The sequence below is a fragment of the Cryptomeria japonica genome, chromosome 2 (genome assembly GCF_030272615.1).
Source record: "Cryptomeria japonica chromosome 2, Sugi_1.0, whole genome shotgun sequence".
Taxonomy (NCBI): Eukaryota; Viridiplantae; Streptophyta; class Pinopsida; order Cupressales; family Cupressaceae; genus Cryptomeria; species Cryptomeria japonica.
Genome location: NC_081406.1, coordinates 536,337,660 through 536,352,995, shown reverse-complemented (window position 1 = coordinate 536,352,995; position 15,336 = coordinate 536,337,660). Strand labels below are relative to the sequence as shown.

Below are 15,336 nucleotides of genomic sequence, written 5' to 3'. Positions count from 1 at the left end.
TTTCCATATAGATCAGGAGTATCTTTTGAATTATTTCTAAGATCAAGCCTTTTTTTATTAGATCTTAGATCTTTAATCTTTTGGTTTCATTTATGGTTAAATTCATATTCTCTTTAGGGCTATGCCTTCGTCTTTCACATGGCATCTTCTTCACATTCATCCTATCAATCTACTTGGAAAAGGATTAAAGTACTTTACGCTTATAACTCATGATTTGCACATTAAAATGTTTTATGGAGTTTTGTCTTCAAAGTTAAAATCTTTAATTGAGAGGCATAATAATATTTTGCTGTTTTGGTCATGGATGGTGTACATAAATGGGATTTTAATGAACCTTGACAATTTTATGTCTCAGAATTTACGAAAATTAGGTAAACAGCTTCACAGATGGTTTGCGGAGCACAAAGCAACATGCTGTAGTAAGTTAGCACTATCCAAACATAATAATACAAGTGCCAAGCATGTGAGATTTCAAACTATATCACACAAACTCAATTTGCAGGACTGTTGCTTGAAATTCAGTACATAAGTAAGAAACATTAAAAAATTCGTCAGACAAAATAATTGACAAACAACAAAATACAAAACCTGTATCATCGGATCACTAATCAAAGAGCTTATAAAACTCTTTCATGCTAGATGCTAAAGGTTGAAAATGCAATTGTTAATTGCATTTTATTCTATGCATTGCACTCTTCCTACACATAATGCATCAAAAACAAATGCTGGGTTGCATGTCATGGATTTACTTCAATAATGGAAAGCTGTATTACCATAGCCTACACCTTGCCAAGCACACAAGAAACTTGGAGGAGATTCAATTCGATGACGGGAATTGTGGACAATTGAAACTTGACTAGTTATTTTCTAAGGTTCCATCATGATTCATCATGTCCTGAAGATTTTTTATTGTCTACAAAACCCTCTTATACCCGTTGAGAGATGGTATGAATTATCTCCTTGAAAGTTCTCTGACTCAAATGATATACACATCAAGTATATGCAGAGGATCAGGGTCTTCAGGCCAAGTTGAAATATGATCAAGGAAGGAAAGGTTTATACAAATATTTAATTCTAACACCAAGATCTCTTTTCTCCAGTAGGATATTATTTCTTTGTTTTAAAATAGGTTTTCTATATATCTCAATTCTTATGGGCATTTTGTCCTTGTAAGCTGCTAACTTTCCCTCTAGCATCAAGCAGGTTTTAGCTAAAATATTCATATTCATATTGGTCAAGTCTAACCGGTATCTTTTGAATACAAAAAACAATAAATATACTCAAATTTGTGTTTTAAAATGGCAAACTGTATGCCACTTGTGTGATGATGTTCTAGATGTTCCTGACAATAAAACTGACAAAATTTATATACCAATATTCAACAGGCAAGAATATCACTGCACACGAATACACAAGAAACATTTGTCCAAAATATTAGACAAGGAAAAGAAACAATATAAGCATAAGCTGAAAACTATATATAACTCATATGAATTATCAGGGGGGAGCAAACAATTGTAAAGGAAGGCAGCTTAGTAACCCTGCAAATATTAGACATGAAAAAAGAGCAACCCAAGTCTGAATAGAAACAAGATAAGGTCAATTCAGACCTGGGCTTCCAGCCTAGGTTCAAATGAAAAAGCTGAGACAAACTTTTTCTGTTTGAATTTCCGTGTTCCTGGGACATAACATCGTGGCAATTCCAGCCATGTGTTTTTCAGAATATCACATAACACTACACGGTGAAACCGACGAGAACTTATGCAAATCATTACCAGATTATCATGACCGATGCAGTTGATGTCAGCTTTTTTCCCAAAGTACTCATGAGACATTGCAGGTGGCATGGCTAAAACCTGAATCCACTCTCCTTTTGCTTCATAGAACTCCCATATTCGCACAGTGGCACTTCCCATCATTTCATACAGAACAACAACTAGCATCTGCCCTCGACAATCAACAAGATCTATAGAATATTCAGATGTTGAGCGCAATAAAGGTGGAAACTCATTCCACAGACCCTTTTCCATGTTACAAGATACTACCTTTCCCCCTCTGTTCAGGAAATATATTACTTCTTCCCCATTCTGAGATGATGTCAAGATAGAAGAGAAATCCTTGGAAGGATTCCGTCGTATGTCTCGTGCCACTACATTTCCTCCTTTGTTAAGAAAATAAACAGTCCCATCATCACTGGCAATATTTTGTTTTGAAGATGATTTTCCACTTCTATGTTCCTCCATATTCCAGTTGATTGAAGGCTCACTCCAGCATTGTTTGGATGAGTCATATACCTTGACTACGAAAGAAGGAATTTCTCCATAAGTAACAATTACCTTATATGACATTGGATAGGATACCATGGCAATGGCATGTATTGTCTCTGTAGTCTCTATAAGTGGTAATTTGCGGCAACAAGCTGTGAGGGGATTGCACACAGTGAAATACCCAAGTGATGACCTGAAACAAACCAAACCTCCAGCAGCTGCTACTGGTTTAGGCCTCGCATTTTCGCCCAGTTCACAGGGATATTTAATATGGTGCCACTTATTAACCTCTGTATCATATACAATGCTTTCATCACCCTTTGAATCTACCATGTAGAACCATGGGCCCCTTGGCACCTCTGAGCAAGCTTTCTGAAAACTTGGTGAATATATGAGAGAGCTCCATCCTTTGCACACTGAACGAAATTGAAAGAAGCTAGAAACAGGAACTCGTGCAAGCACTCTTTCTAATATATCTTCATGCAACTCATTCCACTGAATTTCATCCATAATGTTATGATTGCCATTTTGAAGAAAGGCTTTTGTTTTCTTTCTCTTCTTTCTTGGACTGCCTCCATCATAAATATTTGTGGTACCCTGCATCGGTAGAGTTCTCTTACCTTCCATTCAAGTTGTATGCCACGTTCAACTGCTATGAGGCTGGTGAATTCACCAGACAAATGTTGCACGTGGGTACTAAACCATAAGACTATCCAAAGGATGAAAGAAATCTGCATTTTAATAACAAAGAAATTAAGAAATTCCTAGGAACATATCAATACCTGAAATCAAGAGAGTTTGCAACATTTTAGAACTTGGCATGCCACCTGGTTTGTGAGAAAAGTAATGTAAAATCACAGAAAGAAATCTTTAAACATTGGAACCAAAAAGAAACATTAGAAATTTTGTATCAATTATACTCAATGTGGTGGCCATATTTTAGCGAATCAAATGTAGCCAAATGTCATTACATTTTGATTAGGCAGCTTCAGCTAAAATAAAAACAAAAATCCTTGACAGAAACCACTTTAAGTTAGAGAAGATCACTCAAGGTTGTCTCATCTGACATCCAATAAGAGAATTTTATAGGAATTGCACTAGTCTTATTTCACATGCATGCAATAAGAGAGCTGTATACGAATTGCACTTAAAGATGCAATTAAATTCTCGGCTGTCTCTATCGACTTCATTTGTTAATTCATAGAAATATATTCATAAACTTGTAATACACTCCAAACACAAAGTGCATGTAATGTGACTAGACATTTAGTCACCTGAAGCATACCAGTCGCCCTTTGACTTAGGTTCTTTCCACTTCAATATTTAGACTATATACAATTTTGTACGAGGAAAACCCCCCAATAATTATTATGACTCTAGCATATTTTCTTCAATTTGTAATTATTTAATATAACATAGGAAAATTTAGAGTTACACAAAATTAAGAGTGATAAGAAATTTGCAAGGATCACAAAAAAATCAATCAGGTAAAGATCAGAATAAAACAGCAAAATTTGGGAGAAATCAGTGGAAAAAAAGTATGAATTTTTTTGGAAAATTTGGGAAAAAGAGAGCATGAAAATTGTGAGACAGCAGAAAAGTCATGATGCTCAGAGAATTTCATAACACTGGATTACAAAACTTTACTTTGAATTTCACTGCCAATTGTGTGGCAAAAATTCTTCGCATGTCATTTGGAACAGGTGATCAAATATGGAATAAGCTTATATGAGTCCATGGCCAAACCATGCAGGGACAAAGTTGCATAACCTGGTGACACAATCTTTTTCAACTTCAATTACAGGTGATCAAACATGATGAATTAATCCTATAGAGTTTCATCACTAAACTCGGAGGATCAAGACTGCTTATTCTGATGCCAGAAGTCTTTTATAAATTAGGTTGCAATCTATTGAGTTTTAAATGTAATTTCCTCACCAATGCACTTCAGAACATTTTAAAAAGACCACCTTTGTCATAAACTAGAAAGTGCTTGCCCTTTTAATAGGACAATTAACATGAGAAGAAGCTTAATGCCAAATAGTATCCACCTATGGACACGTTTCTGAAACTGAACTGTGATGGTGCTTCAGACTGTGGGCTTTGTCAAAGCGTACTAAAGAGAGGTCTGAGTAAAGTTTTGGTGATAAGGGCCGATCAGCCGAATAGGGGTAAAATAGAGAGGACCGACCTGCTGAATAGGGGTAAAATTAAAGAAGGCCGACCTATCTTTGTTTAAAAACAGAGCCATGCCCATGTATTAATATAATTGTGTTTTCCTTGTCTATCATTCCATCTATAGAAGAATAATTCAGCAGCTCTAAAAGCATGCCCACAAGACTAATCAATATGTTCAAGTGTTAAAGGAGAGGTCAAGAGGTACGCCTGCAGTAGTGAGAGCAATTTCAAGTGTCGAGAAGCAGAAAATAGGTTTCTTCAGCAGCTAGTAAACCTCCCGAAAGGCGCCTGAGAGGCATAGAACAGACTTTAGTATCAAATCATATATAAAGAGGCGTCCGCGTGATGTTTTGGCGATAAGTGCAGGCCATATAGGCACCTGTGTGTAAAAGAAAAGCCTTTAAGTGACAAGGACAGCTAATAGGCAACCCTGAGATCAAATATATGTCCATTAAATCACAGATGTAGCATATTGAAGTGCCTAAGTCATCACGAAGTGACACAAACACATAAGATGCACAGTCCAGAGGTGTAATGCCTATTTTGAGTAAAATGACAACAGAAAAAGGCGCCTCAAGGAAAGGTAAGTGACAGGAGTCACATAAAAGACCACCTGGAGTGTAAAATGACAGATTGTTAAGTGACTGAAATTAGTAGCAAGGAGTACCCAAAAAGACGCCTAACTGTGTTTTGATCCAGTTTGCGTGGAGTTTATGTGCACTGCGATTTCGTGTTCGATAACAAGTGTTGCAGGGCAGGTTTCAGTACTTAAACAAAGGTCACGGCATGTGCTTAGTTACCTTTAAAACTTTAAGCTCTACTTCTAACTCCAAACACCCGATCACGGCATTGGAGTCCTTTTTAATACAATCTTGCATTACAGTTTTTGCAAGTTGTTCTGTGTCTTTGTATTCTCTTTAATTATATACTCTGATCATTGGTATTGTTACAGTCTATCATTCATAAATTGTTCCATTCATAACACATTAGAATTTGTTTGTCTGGCACCCTAAGACTAGGACAAAATTAAGTGGTATCAAACTGTATCTCCAATTACATAACAATGGTATTATAACAATTTTATGACATTCATGCATCTTTCGAATGCATTATTGCTCATCGTTATTCTCAATTTCAAAGCATAAAGGATCCAATCACTAAGTTATTATTTGCACTAATGATTTTGAGGGTTTCTTGATGACCATGGTATAGACACTCTGCAGCAGTGCATCTCCACCTCCCAAATAACCAGGATAGTGTGAAGATTTTGTAGTTTCATGCTAAAGCTCTCATATTTTGTAACCTGCACCTGAGAAAATTCGATGAGAATAAAGCCATGCAAAGGCTGCAGATTGCTTGAGGAGAGAAACAAATAAATCCATGTAAAGTACAAAGATTGTTTTTAGGTGGATAAAACAAATAAATCCATGCAAAGGGTGAATTGTTTTAGAGGAATAAAGCAAATAGAGCCATGCAGAGAGGCTAAAGATTGCTTTAGGAGGATAAAGCAAGGACAAGATATTATTTGGAGGAGCCTTATATTTAGGAGTGTGTCTGAATATTGGAGAGGGATTCCTATTCTGAGGAAACTTTATGTGATCTAGCTTGACCAGCACAGATCTGTCTGACTTTATAATCTGAATTGGGGAGTGGATCAGATAAAAACTTTGTTCTGTTTACTGGTGGTATTAGTGCCTAGTTTTATTAAATCTATAGTGGTGACATCTGCATGCGTCCTGCTACCATGACACCAACACCTTTTCCTAGGACTACTGCTGCTCCTCAATAGCCACAGTTCCTCTTTTTGTCACATGCTCATAGAGCCTAAGAGGAAATATAAGGGTCACAAGTTTAGGTCATGTTGGCATTTGACATAACTGATGCAGATGAGGTGATGCAGTTGAAGTCTGATGACTCCCACCGGTAAAGTTTAGAAGTCTATTTGTGATGAAGAGATTGAGATTCTATGAATAGATGACATGATCAGTCATTTGTGTTGTCAACTGATGTCAAATGATGTTCCTGATGTTTTGTTTTGTCATCTAAGTTATTTGGTTTACCGGAAGACACGGTTTACCGGCAAAGAACTAAAGTCTATGAAATAGGACTTTAACCGGTAAAGCAGAATTGTTTTGATTGAATCAAACGATCGGCGATGTTTGGTGATTTGGGGTTTGGATGGTGAACTTGTATCATGGAAAGGTGTATCTGACCGGAAACGGAACTTGTGGAGATTACCGGAAGACATGTTTCAAATTTCTGATGAAGTTTTGCTAAGGTTTTAGTAAGGTTTAAGACCGGTGAAGAAATCATCAAACCGGTAATGATTTCTGTTATGACGGTGATTGACAGCGAGTCTACATGAAGTTGGTAACACGGCACAACCCGTTTGAAAAATTTAATTGTTGTTTTGGCGCGATTCAAGGAAGATTTCCTTGGGAATCAGCGAAACGCTTAGTAGAGTGTTTTGAGGGTTTGACTTTGGTACAGATCGGATTTTTGTGATGGGTTACAATCAACCAACGGCTGTTATTGCATTGTAATTTGTTGTAATGATTTGTATAACGATCTATGATGATCTCTTATGATTTGAATTGTAAATTCATGATGTAATTAGGTTCTGTGGCTAACCTAGTTGAGATGGCTATTTAGGATGACACGGTTGATGTTTATTGTGTCGGTGGTCTTAGAGAATGTGTTAAGCCATCCAAGTGAAGTGTGAGATCTGCCTGAGAGTTGTAGAGTGTTGTGTATAACTGGATTTGATCAAGCAAGCAGAGAAGTGCAAGTAACAGATCATTTTCTTACTGTTGTTCCCTAACAGTTGCAGCAGGTTAAATCCCTTAACCGGGTAGGTCCTAACAGGCCTTAAACATTCCCCTAACAGGGCAGCTCTCAAAAGAGTGTTAAATCCTCTCACGAGGTTGATCCTAACAGATCATCAAGCTCCTAACCGGGCTGTAAGGCAAATCCCCTGACCGGGTGACTCCTAACAGGGTCTGCTCCTCACCGGGCATATTGTAAGCTCCTAACAGGGGCTAAGCTCCAATCAGGGCATACTTCAAAAGAGTGCAAATATTTGTGGGTGTCAACTCCCACCGTGGTTTTTCCCTATTTGGGTTTCCACGTCAAAAATCTATGGTGTTCATGTGTGGAATGTTTTTCATGTGATGTTCTTGTTTATGTTTCATTTCATGCATTAATTTTGAGACACCGGTTATGATATTTTATCAGAAGTTTATCAGAGGTTACGAGCACTAATAAGGAGTTGTTTGAGAAAGTATTTGATCTGATTGATAAGGTTAATGAGTTGGTAAATGATCAAGTTTATATGATTGCTTTGGTGGTGAAAGTATTGATAAATGATTTGATTAATGTATTAAACAAATCTGATAAAGAGGTTATTAGATCTGAAGAAGAAGTCAAGATATTTGTTAAATGGTTTCAAATTTGAGATAAGTTTGTTTTTGAGTTAAAGTTTCAATTGGTCTTAATACTGATTCACCCCCCCTCTCAGTATTAACCGGATCCTCATAGGATTAACAGGTCAAACTCCCACCCTGGTGGCAAAGTTGATCAATCCACAGTCAAAAGATGAGGCAGATGATGCTTTTGGAAAAGAATTATTAAAACAAAATACTCATAATTTGAAAAAAAAACAAGATATTCACAATTCATTGATTCAATGTCAAATGTGAATACAAAATTACAATCAACAATCTTCATATTGCTCTTCATTTATAGCATCAAGGTCAACATTTGGTTCGTTTAAAGAACAAGCACCCACATTATCACTCAATCTAGCCATTTCATGTGTAGATTATGCCTTATCTAAAGAGCCTAAGGCAACTTATGCAACAATAGCATCTAAATTGGCACGCTAAGGGGTTATGCCCCAAGTCCTCATTGCACTTTTGTTGTAATCGATTTTCTTTACTGAGAGGATAATGGAGTATGTACTTCAATGCTGCTCAATTGAAGAGGAATTTGCAACCTAGTGAAATTGTATACAAAGTTGATACAACATTTGCAATTAAAATATAATATATAGTGGCAAAAGAAATTGAGACAGAATTTTTATTGCAAAAGGCTGCAAGTATAGAGTGCAAATATCATAAGGTACTACCATTGATGAGCATCTTTCTCATACTTGTCTCCAAGAGTGCAAATATCATGATTCCTTGAAAATATATAATATTTTTGGGGGACAAAGCAAATGCTAGGAGATGCAAGGGTGAGGTCATCTTGTTACAATGCTCAACAATGATTCTTTGCACTCATTTGAAAATGCTTTTGTGGTGTCATTCCCCTTGGCTTGTTTTATGGTCTTTATTCTTTCAAGCATGAAGTCCACAACATCATAAATTTTATCCAAACACGATTAAATCCATGGTTCTCACACCTTCACAAGACATCTCAAGACAATTGTGTGCGATTTGAACAAGTCTTAGCAACCTAACATAGTGTTAAAAAAGTAAAAAAAAAATTAAAAAGTAGATGATAGGTTATATAATATAATTTATTTTATAGCAACTTTAAGTAACTCAAAAAATTAATAAAATATTGAAATTTTATTGAGTTCCTTTCGACAATTCCAATCTAGAGAAGGACCTAAAGATGGCTTGTGACATATTATAATTTGTTACAAACTTTTAAATCTCCTCAACCCCGGTATAAATTTATTTGACCCACTCAATCTGTGTGCCAATCTTATGCATCACTAAGTTGAGGGAGTGGATAGCACATGGAGTCCAAAAAATATTGTTAGTGTAAAAATGGACATTATCAAATTAGTCTTTTCTAGTCCTAATTTAGAGGCTTTTACTTTTTGTCTCACCTCATGTAGTTAAGAAACTTGAGACATACGTACTCACTTTTTTGAGATACCTAATTCATGCACACGAATTCTTTAGTTGCACTTGGCTTATGCACATGACACATCAAGGACACATGTCCTAGTCACATACACAATGGTTCTCATGTACTTGTAAGCTTTTGAAAGTTGCATATTGTATGAATAATATATTGCATTTTGGCCTTATTGTAGATCTCTTGTAGAAGGCATATCCTTGTTTTGAAGGATTTAATGGGTTGTAATTGTCAAATATTTGACTCCAATTAGTATGTCTATATGTAGCCTCCACTAATAAACCAAATGCTTTGCAATTTTTTTCATCCTTTGCTTGCCCCTCACAATTAACTACCTTCAAATACATCACATCTTTAGGGTAGATTGCAATGACATGAATTAATGGTCTATTTTTGCAAGTTTTCCATCCATAAGAAATGCTGCACACTCCTATTTCAGTCCACATATCCTTGATTGCCTACAACGATGTCTCTTTGTAATCTTTTATTTTGCACAAATACATATAATACTTAAATTTAGTTATAAAAAGATGAGTAAGGAACACGTATAAGAATTGCAAATGAAATTTTGGCATAGTAAGTAAAATTTAAACTAATAAACATGAAAAACATGGCAAACCCACAAGACATGTTGAAATTCAAAATACTCCCAATTGATCTATTAGTTTGAGTGCTCCCCTTTCCCCTCCCACATCTGTATTGTTAAGTTTTGGATTCTAAAGATCCTCCTCCTCATCACTTACAACATAGCAACTCATAATGATACTACAAAAAATAAAGCTTATTGTTTTACTTTACAACATGAGGACTCAAGACACAAGGATTTTCTTTTTGTTTCTTTTTACTTCAATTTGCAAGAAGCATAAAAGAAAATGTTACACACAAGTTTTTAATTAGACCTACGTAACTAAAAATTGACAAGTTCTTCGAAGCTCAAACAAAGATTTTCATTTTTGTTTTTCTTACTTCAAGTTGTACAAAGTACAAACGCAAAAGATACACAAAGTAGTAATCCTTGTTTGCTTAATTAGCCCAATGTATTATGTAACTAAAAAATATTTGTTAAGTATTCTCACAATATTCAAACAAAAATTTTCCTTCTATTTTTCTCGGCATAAATAAAGCACAAAAACAAAATATACACAAAACTTGCATTGCAATCCTTGTTCGAGCCTTAGTTAACTAAGGCTCTTAAGAGGAAAGCACATTTTTCAATTAGCCAAATGCAACTAAAAAATAAAAATTTAACTAGTAACTAAAAATAAAAAGCAATCGCTAGTTGTACAAAGACAAATTTTCTTCTATGTGCACAAAACATAGAAGCAGAAGATACAGAGAAGGGAATCCCATTTAGCATTATATTTTATTTTATTCAATAGTTAGTATTTACGTCAAAATTAAATTTTGAAGAAAAATTATTATAACGAAAAGCTTTCTGATTTTCCTTGCATTTTTCTTACTTCAGATTGCATGAGGCATAGAAACGGAAGATACACAGAAGTTAAATCTAGTTTATAAAATTTAAAATTTTAATATTTACAAAAAAGCTAAATCTAGTTAAGGAAAAAAATATTTTTCCTACTTTGACCTGATTTTGACTGGTTTTTTGAAGAGCTGAGCAACCCAGGTTAGACATACATGGCACAGGTGACAAGCCTATTTAAAACATGAATACCTGCATGATTTTCCCATTCCTGTGACTATGGAATTCACCTTCTTCTAGATGGAGTTATGACATGCCAATATAGACATGGTAACTTAGCCTGCAATCACACCAATGATACCATAGGCTATAGGCAACCCAATGATGTTGGGGTTCTACTAATCAAATGCAAAAACCCACAAATGGCCAGGCAGAATATTCCTATGAAACAAAAGTATCAATAACTTGGGTAGGAATTGTCAAATTTTCATTTTCACTCACATATATTTTTTCAATTCTAATGTTTCATAACCAAATATGCAATTGTTCGCATCTCTTCAACAACAAGAACAAGGTGAAGCTAGCCAATATAATTGAAAAAAATTTAATGTGTCTATGTTGTATGACTATGAACAAATATAGGTTAAATGCAACTGCATCTACTGCCACCATGGCAGAGAAACTGTCTGGGACAATAAAGTAGTTTAATGCACAAAAAGGTTATGGATTTATTGCACTTGATGGAGATAGGAAGGATCTGTTTGTTCACCAGTTGTTGCTTCACGTTGAAGATTTATGTTCCTTAGAGAAAGGCATGCCTATGAAGTTTGTTGTTGAGCAGTATAGAGATAGCCATCCAAAGGTAGTTGATGTTCAAGGTTTCAATGTTAAGCAGTTATGATGGCAGCAGCTCGAGCAGTGGGAGTGCTTCCAATTTGCTCCAGCCTTGTGTATCATCCTCCTACTTTCCTTAGAGTTTCCCTTACCTTGTTTGCAGATGCCCTTCCTCCCTACCTGCAATCCCAATTGCCACTTGCATTCCTATTCATCTTGTTTTATTGCCTATCTACATTCTTCCCTTTCAGCGAGTTGGGTCTAATTTCTTTTCAGCTTTCCTGTATGATGATTGATTCCTTTCTCAATTTGCTTACCTTCCTTCCAGTCCTACCCCGTCTCTGAGATCTGATATTATTTAAAAATCAAGATTGATCCCTACTTTAGGGTTTAGGTCAGATGCTTTAGAGGAAGAGGAATACCAAGCTAAAAATGGTTTGATTTGCAGATTTTGCAAATTTCGGGTGTCCCTTGTGGATATCCATACCTAGGTCTTGAGATCTTGTAAACCTTCCCTTTCTACTAAAGCCAGCAAGTCGGAAGGTTGGATTACTGTCTCAAACAAGAAGCCTTGTTTTTCTAAGAAGACCTCCTGCGACATGGTAGTTAGATCCCACCAAAAGAAAGAAGTGTTGGAAAAATACTCGGCCGTGGCTCATTAGTTAGTGGTAGATTTCCTGCCTGCTGCTGTTTCGGTGCAGCTTGTCCTCGGCATTTATGCTTTAAGTTACTTTACTTGTATTGCTGCCATTTTCTCTAGTTAGTTCTCTCTTCTCATGCTGTAATTGTGACCATAATTGGTCAACTATAATAAGGGTAAGGACCTCAATAGACCCCTCAATTTATGAATTAAAAAAAAAAAGATCACATGCTGACACTGGATGAAAGCTCACATATGTCGAGGCCCTAAGTAAATATTATTTGTCCAGCCACAAATTACAGCATGCTTTAAGTATGACGAGCACCTTTTTCAAACCCTCCAATATAATCGAACTCATGATCAGTAATAGAGTTAGCATTATTGTCAATGATCATATACATCCACACTATAGTACTGAGTTACATTCTAATCAATATGTTCATCACGGTTTGCAAAGCGTGCAAGATGATAAGGAGCTAGAAATGAGGGTTGTCACCTACACAGCCTGAGAAACAATTTTTTTAGAGAAAAACAAGGGTTATTGTCGTGGACAACGTACTGACCGTACATAAGTAGATTTTGACAAAAAGCTTTTGCCAAACCTTATGACTATAAGGAGCACACGATTTACTTTAATTTATAACAGAATAAATGCACAATCGAACTGCATGAAAGATGTATATTGCTTAACTTGGGAAATCCAGGCCTGAGTTATTATCTGTCTCAATATGACAACAATGGCCTCTCAGTTCTTCATGAACCAATCCAAAAACAATCCAATTCACCATTATGGCAATGCCCTATACAACTGAAATTGAAAAGGGGTGAAGGGGATAGGATATTTCTGAAGCAACATCTATCCACATATAATGTGAGGAAAACCCCTAGACAATAGGGTATAATGCATAGAAAAACACAGCAAGGTATTCTGGCATATGTTCCTAACCTCCCGGTAAGAAAATAATATGATTTCTAGTTTAGAATCTTTTAATGAAGTTGACATGATTTTATACAACTAGAAAACAGAGTAAAATAAGATGTATTTCAAATTTAAATTCTAAACAAGTATAGACATTAAAAAACTGCAATAGACTTTTCAAACACAAAACACCTTATAAGAATATCAGACCAAAACTATCGAGCATCAGGATTCAATTGTACAAAATCAATACATTCTTTTAGCCTCCAAATGATATTTCTTAATAACTCCCGAGCCGAACCAGGCTCAATATAATTATGAAAAACATGAGGAACCCAAACAAAAAAAGTTAAAGAGTGACTGACCAATTTTTATCAGACTGTGTATTGTCCCTTGCTCGGTTTATGCAAAACCCATAGAAATACAAGCTCTTGCTGCACAAGCAAATTATGACTGGAACCCGTCCCTGTCCATATTTGGCAGGGACATGCCCTGCGGTTTGGTGGGTTTAAACAGGAACGCCATGTAAGAATAACTGAGGTGCACCAAAATTTATCTTAATGCACTCAAGTACGCATAAAGCAAAATTGGGTATATGCATTTGAACTAGAGTTACCTAACCAAACTTTTATTAAACCAGCAAGAATCTATTCATGCTGCAAATTAGCAAGAAAACATTGGAGGATTGGTTTTGTCAATCAATAATTATAATTATTGGCAATGAGAATCTACCCACCACACATTCCTCTGTCCGGATGAATTCCTGTTTTTTTCATACGTTCTTCGTTGATGAATCAAAGGCATAAAGCATAAGAATTTGTGGGACCCTATAGTTGACTAGATAGTATGGTGGTCACCAACAGCATCTTTTTTCCCGGCTTACCAGGTCTACTGCATCTTTGGGTGGCTCGAGATCTTAAAAGTTATAAATTTTTGACCTTATAAAGCTCAGAAAAAAAGAGGTTTGACATAATTTTAAGTAAAGTAAGTATTGCAATTTACTGTCATAAGTTGTTGAAATGCTTATTTTATTAAGATTATACCGCGTGTTGATGGACATTTGTAACAATATTATGATGGTGTGTCATTAAACATCTTTGAATACATAATGAAGTCATTTGGGGCATCCAAGTTTGGGTGTTCAAAATGATGTAATGATAAAATAATGGTGTGTTTATGTATAATTTTTTTATATAAACTTTTAATTAGGAGAAAAGAATCAATTTTCTCATGTAAGTAGGAGAAAATAAATAAATTAGAATCTTTTCTTAAAAATTTTCCATTTGAATTTTTAATTAGGAGAAAAGGATCAATTTTCCCATGTAAATTTTTAAATTAGGAGAAAAAGATCGATTTTCCCATGCAAACTTTTAATTAGTAGAAAAGGATAAACTAATCTTTCCCTATTTTACTAAAAATAAGATTTGAAAAAAGGGGAGGCTGGAAATCTGGTGCAATTGCTTATTGGGAAAAATAAGATGTGGCTTCATTGTATTTTTTATCTCTTCTTTATTTGCCTTAAATTTTGCTTCCAATTTTTTTGCAAGAAATATTATTAAAAATTTCATTTAAAATATTGTTTAACATGTCTTCTTAAAAATAAGCATTAAATTTTACCATCCATGGGTCACCAGCTCCACAATTTATTGCTCAAAAAGTTGAGCAATGATTGCTAACAAAAATAAGCTAAGCAACGACATGGGGACCTACCTGTTCATGAGCCTTTTATACACACCTAACATGCAAGCTCTGCGAAACAAAGCTTCTCTTGAAAAGAGCAAGGATTTGAAAATTCTCACCCTTCAAGGTCTCGTCTATTGGGTCACAACTATGCAAGGATAGTTCATGACTCACGTGACTTGTTTAATCAAGGTGGTATGCTAGTAGCAGAAAGAACTTATGTAGATCTCTTGAAACAAACATGCAAAAGAGAGGGGTGCAAGAGGGGAACAAACACAACTAAGCAAGATTTATTAGTCATGAAACAAACACTTCATGTGAACTAATATTATCAATGAAACACTAGAGGCAACAATAGGTAAGACTTCCATCCACGTGCAAGATCTACGATTTCACATACAGAAATAGTTGACTTTCGAAGAACTAACTTTTCTCAATATCATTTAATCTCCATGTATCATTAGCATGCATAACATGAGTTGTAAAACAACATTACTTAGAACATTTATGCTATCTAGAATGAAAG

At 35.4% G+C, this 15,336-nt stretch overlaps 1 protein-coding gene across 2 annotated transcripts; it reads right to left on the bottom strand.

The window, feature by feature from the left end:
* Nucleotides 1-1,457: 1,457 nt before the first annotated feature.
* LOC131066766 (F-box only protein 13) lies at nt 1,458-14,021 on the bottom strand. Of its 2 annotated transcripts, none has more exons than XM_058001604.2 (3): nt 13,867-14,021; nt 13,496-13,622; nt 1,458-2,998 (listed from the first exon to the last, which is right to left on the bottom strand). In XM_058001604.2, the coding sequence occupies exon 3, from the start codon at nt 2,892-2,894 to the stop codon at nt 1,605-1,607; it is 1,290 nt and encodes a 429-aa protein (XP_057857587.2). In that variant the 5' UTR covers nt 2,895-2,998; nt 13,496-13,622; nt 13,867-14,021; the 3' UTR covers nt 1,458-1,604. The 2 variants fall into 2 exon arrangements, with proteins under 2 accessions (XP_057857587.2, XP_057857586.2); XM_058001603.2 differs by having other exon boundaries at nt 13,747-13,878.
* Nucleotides 14,022-15,336: the final 1,315 nt, after the last annotated feature.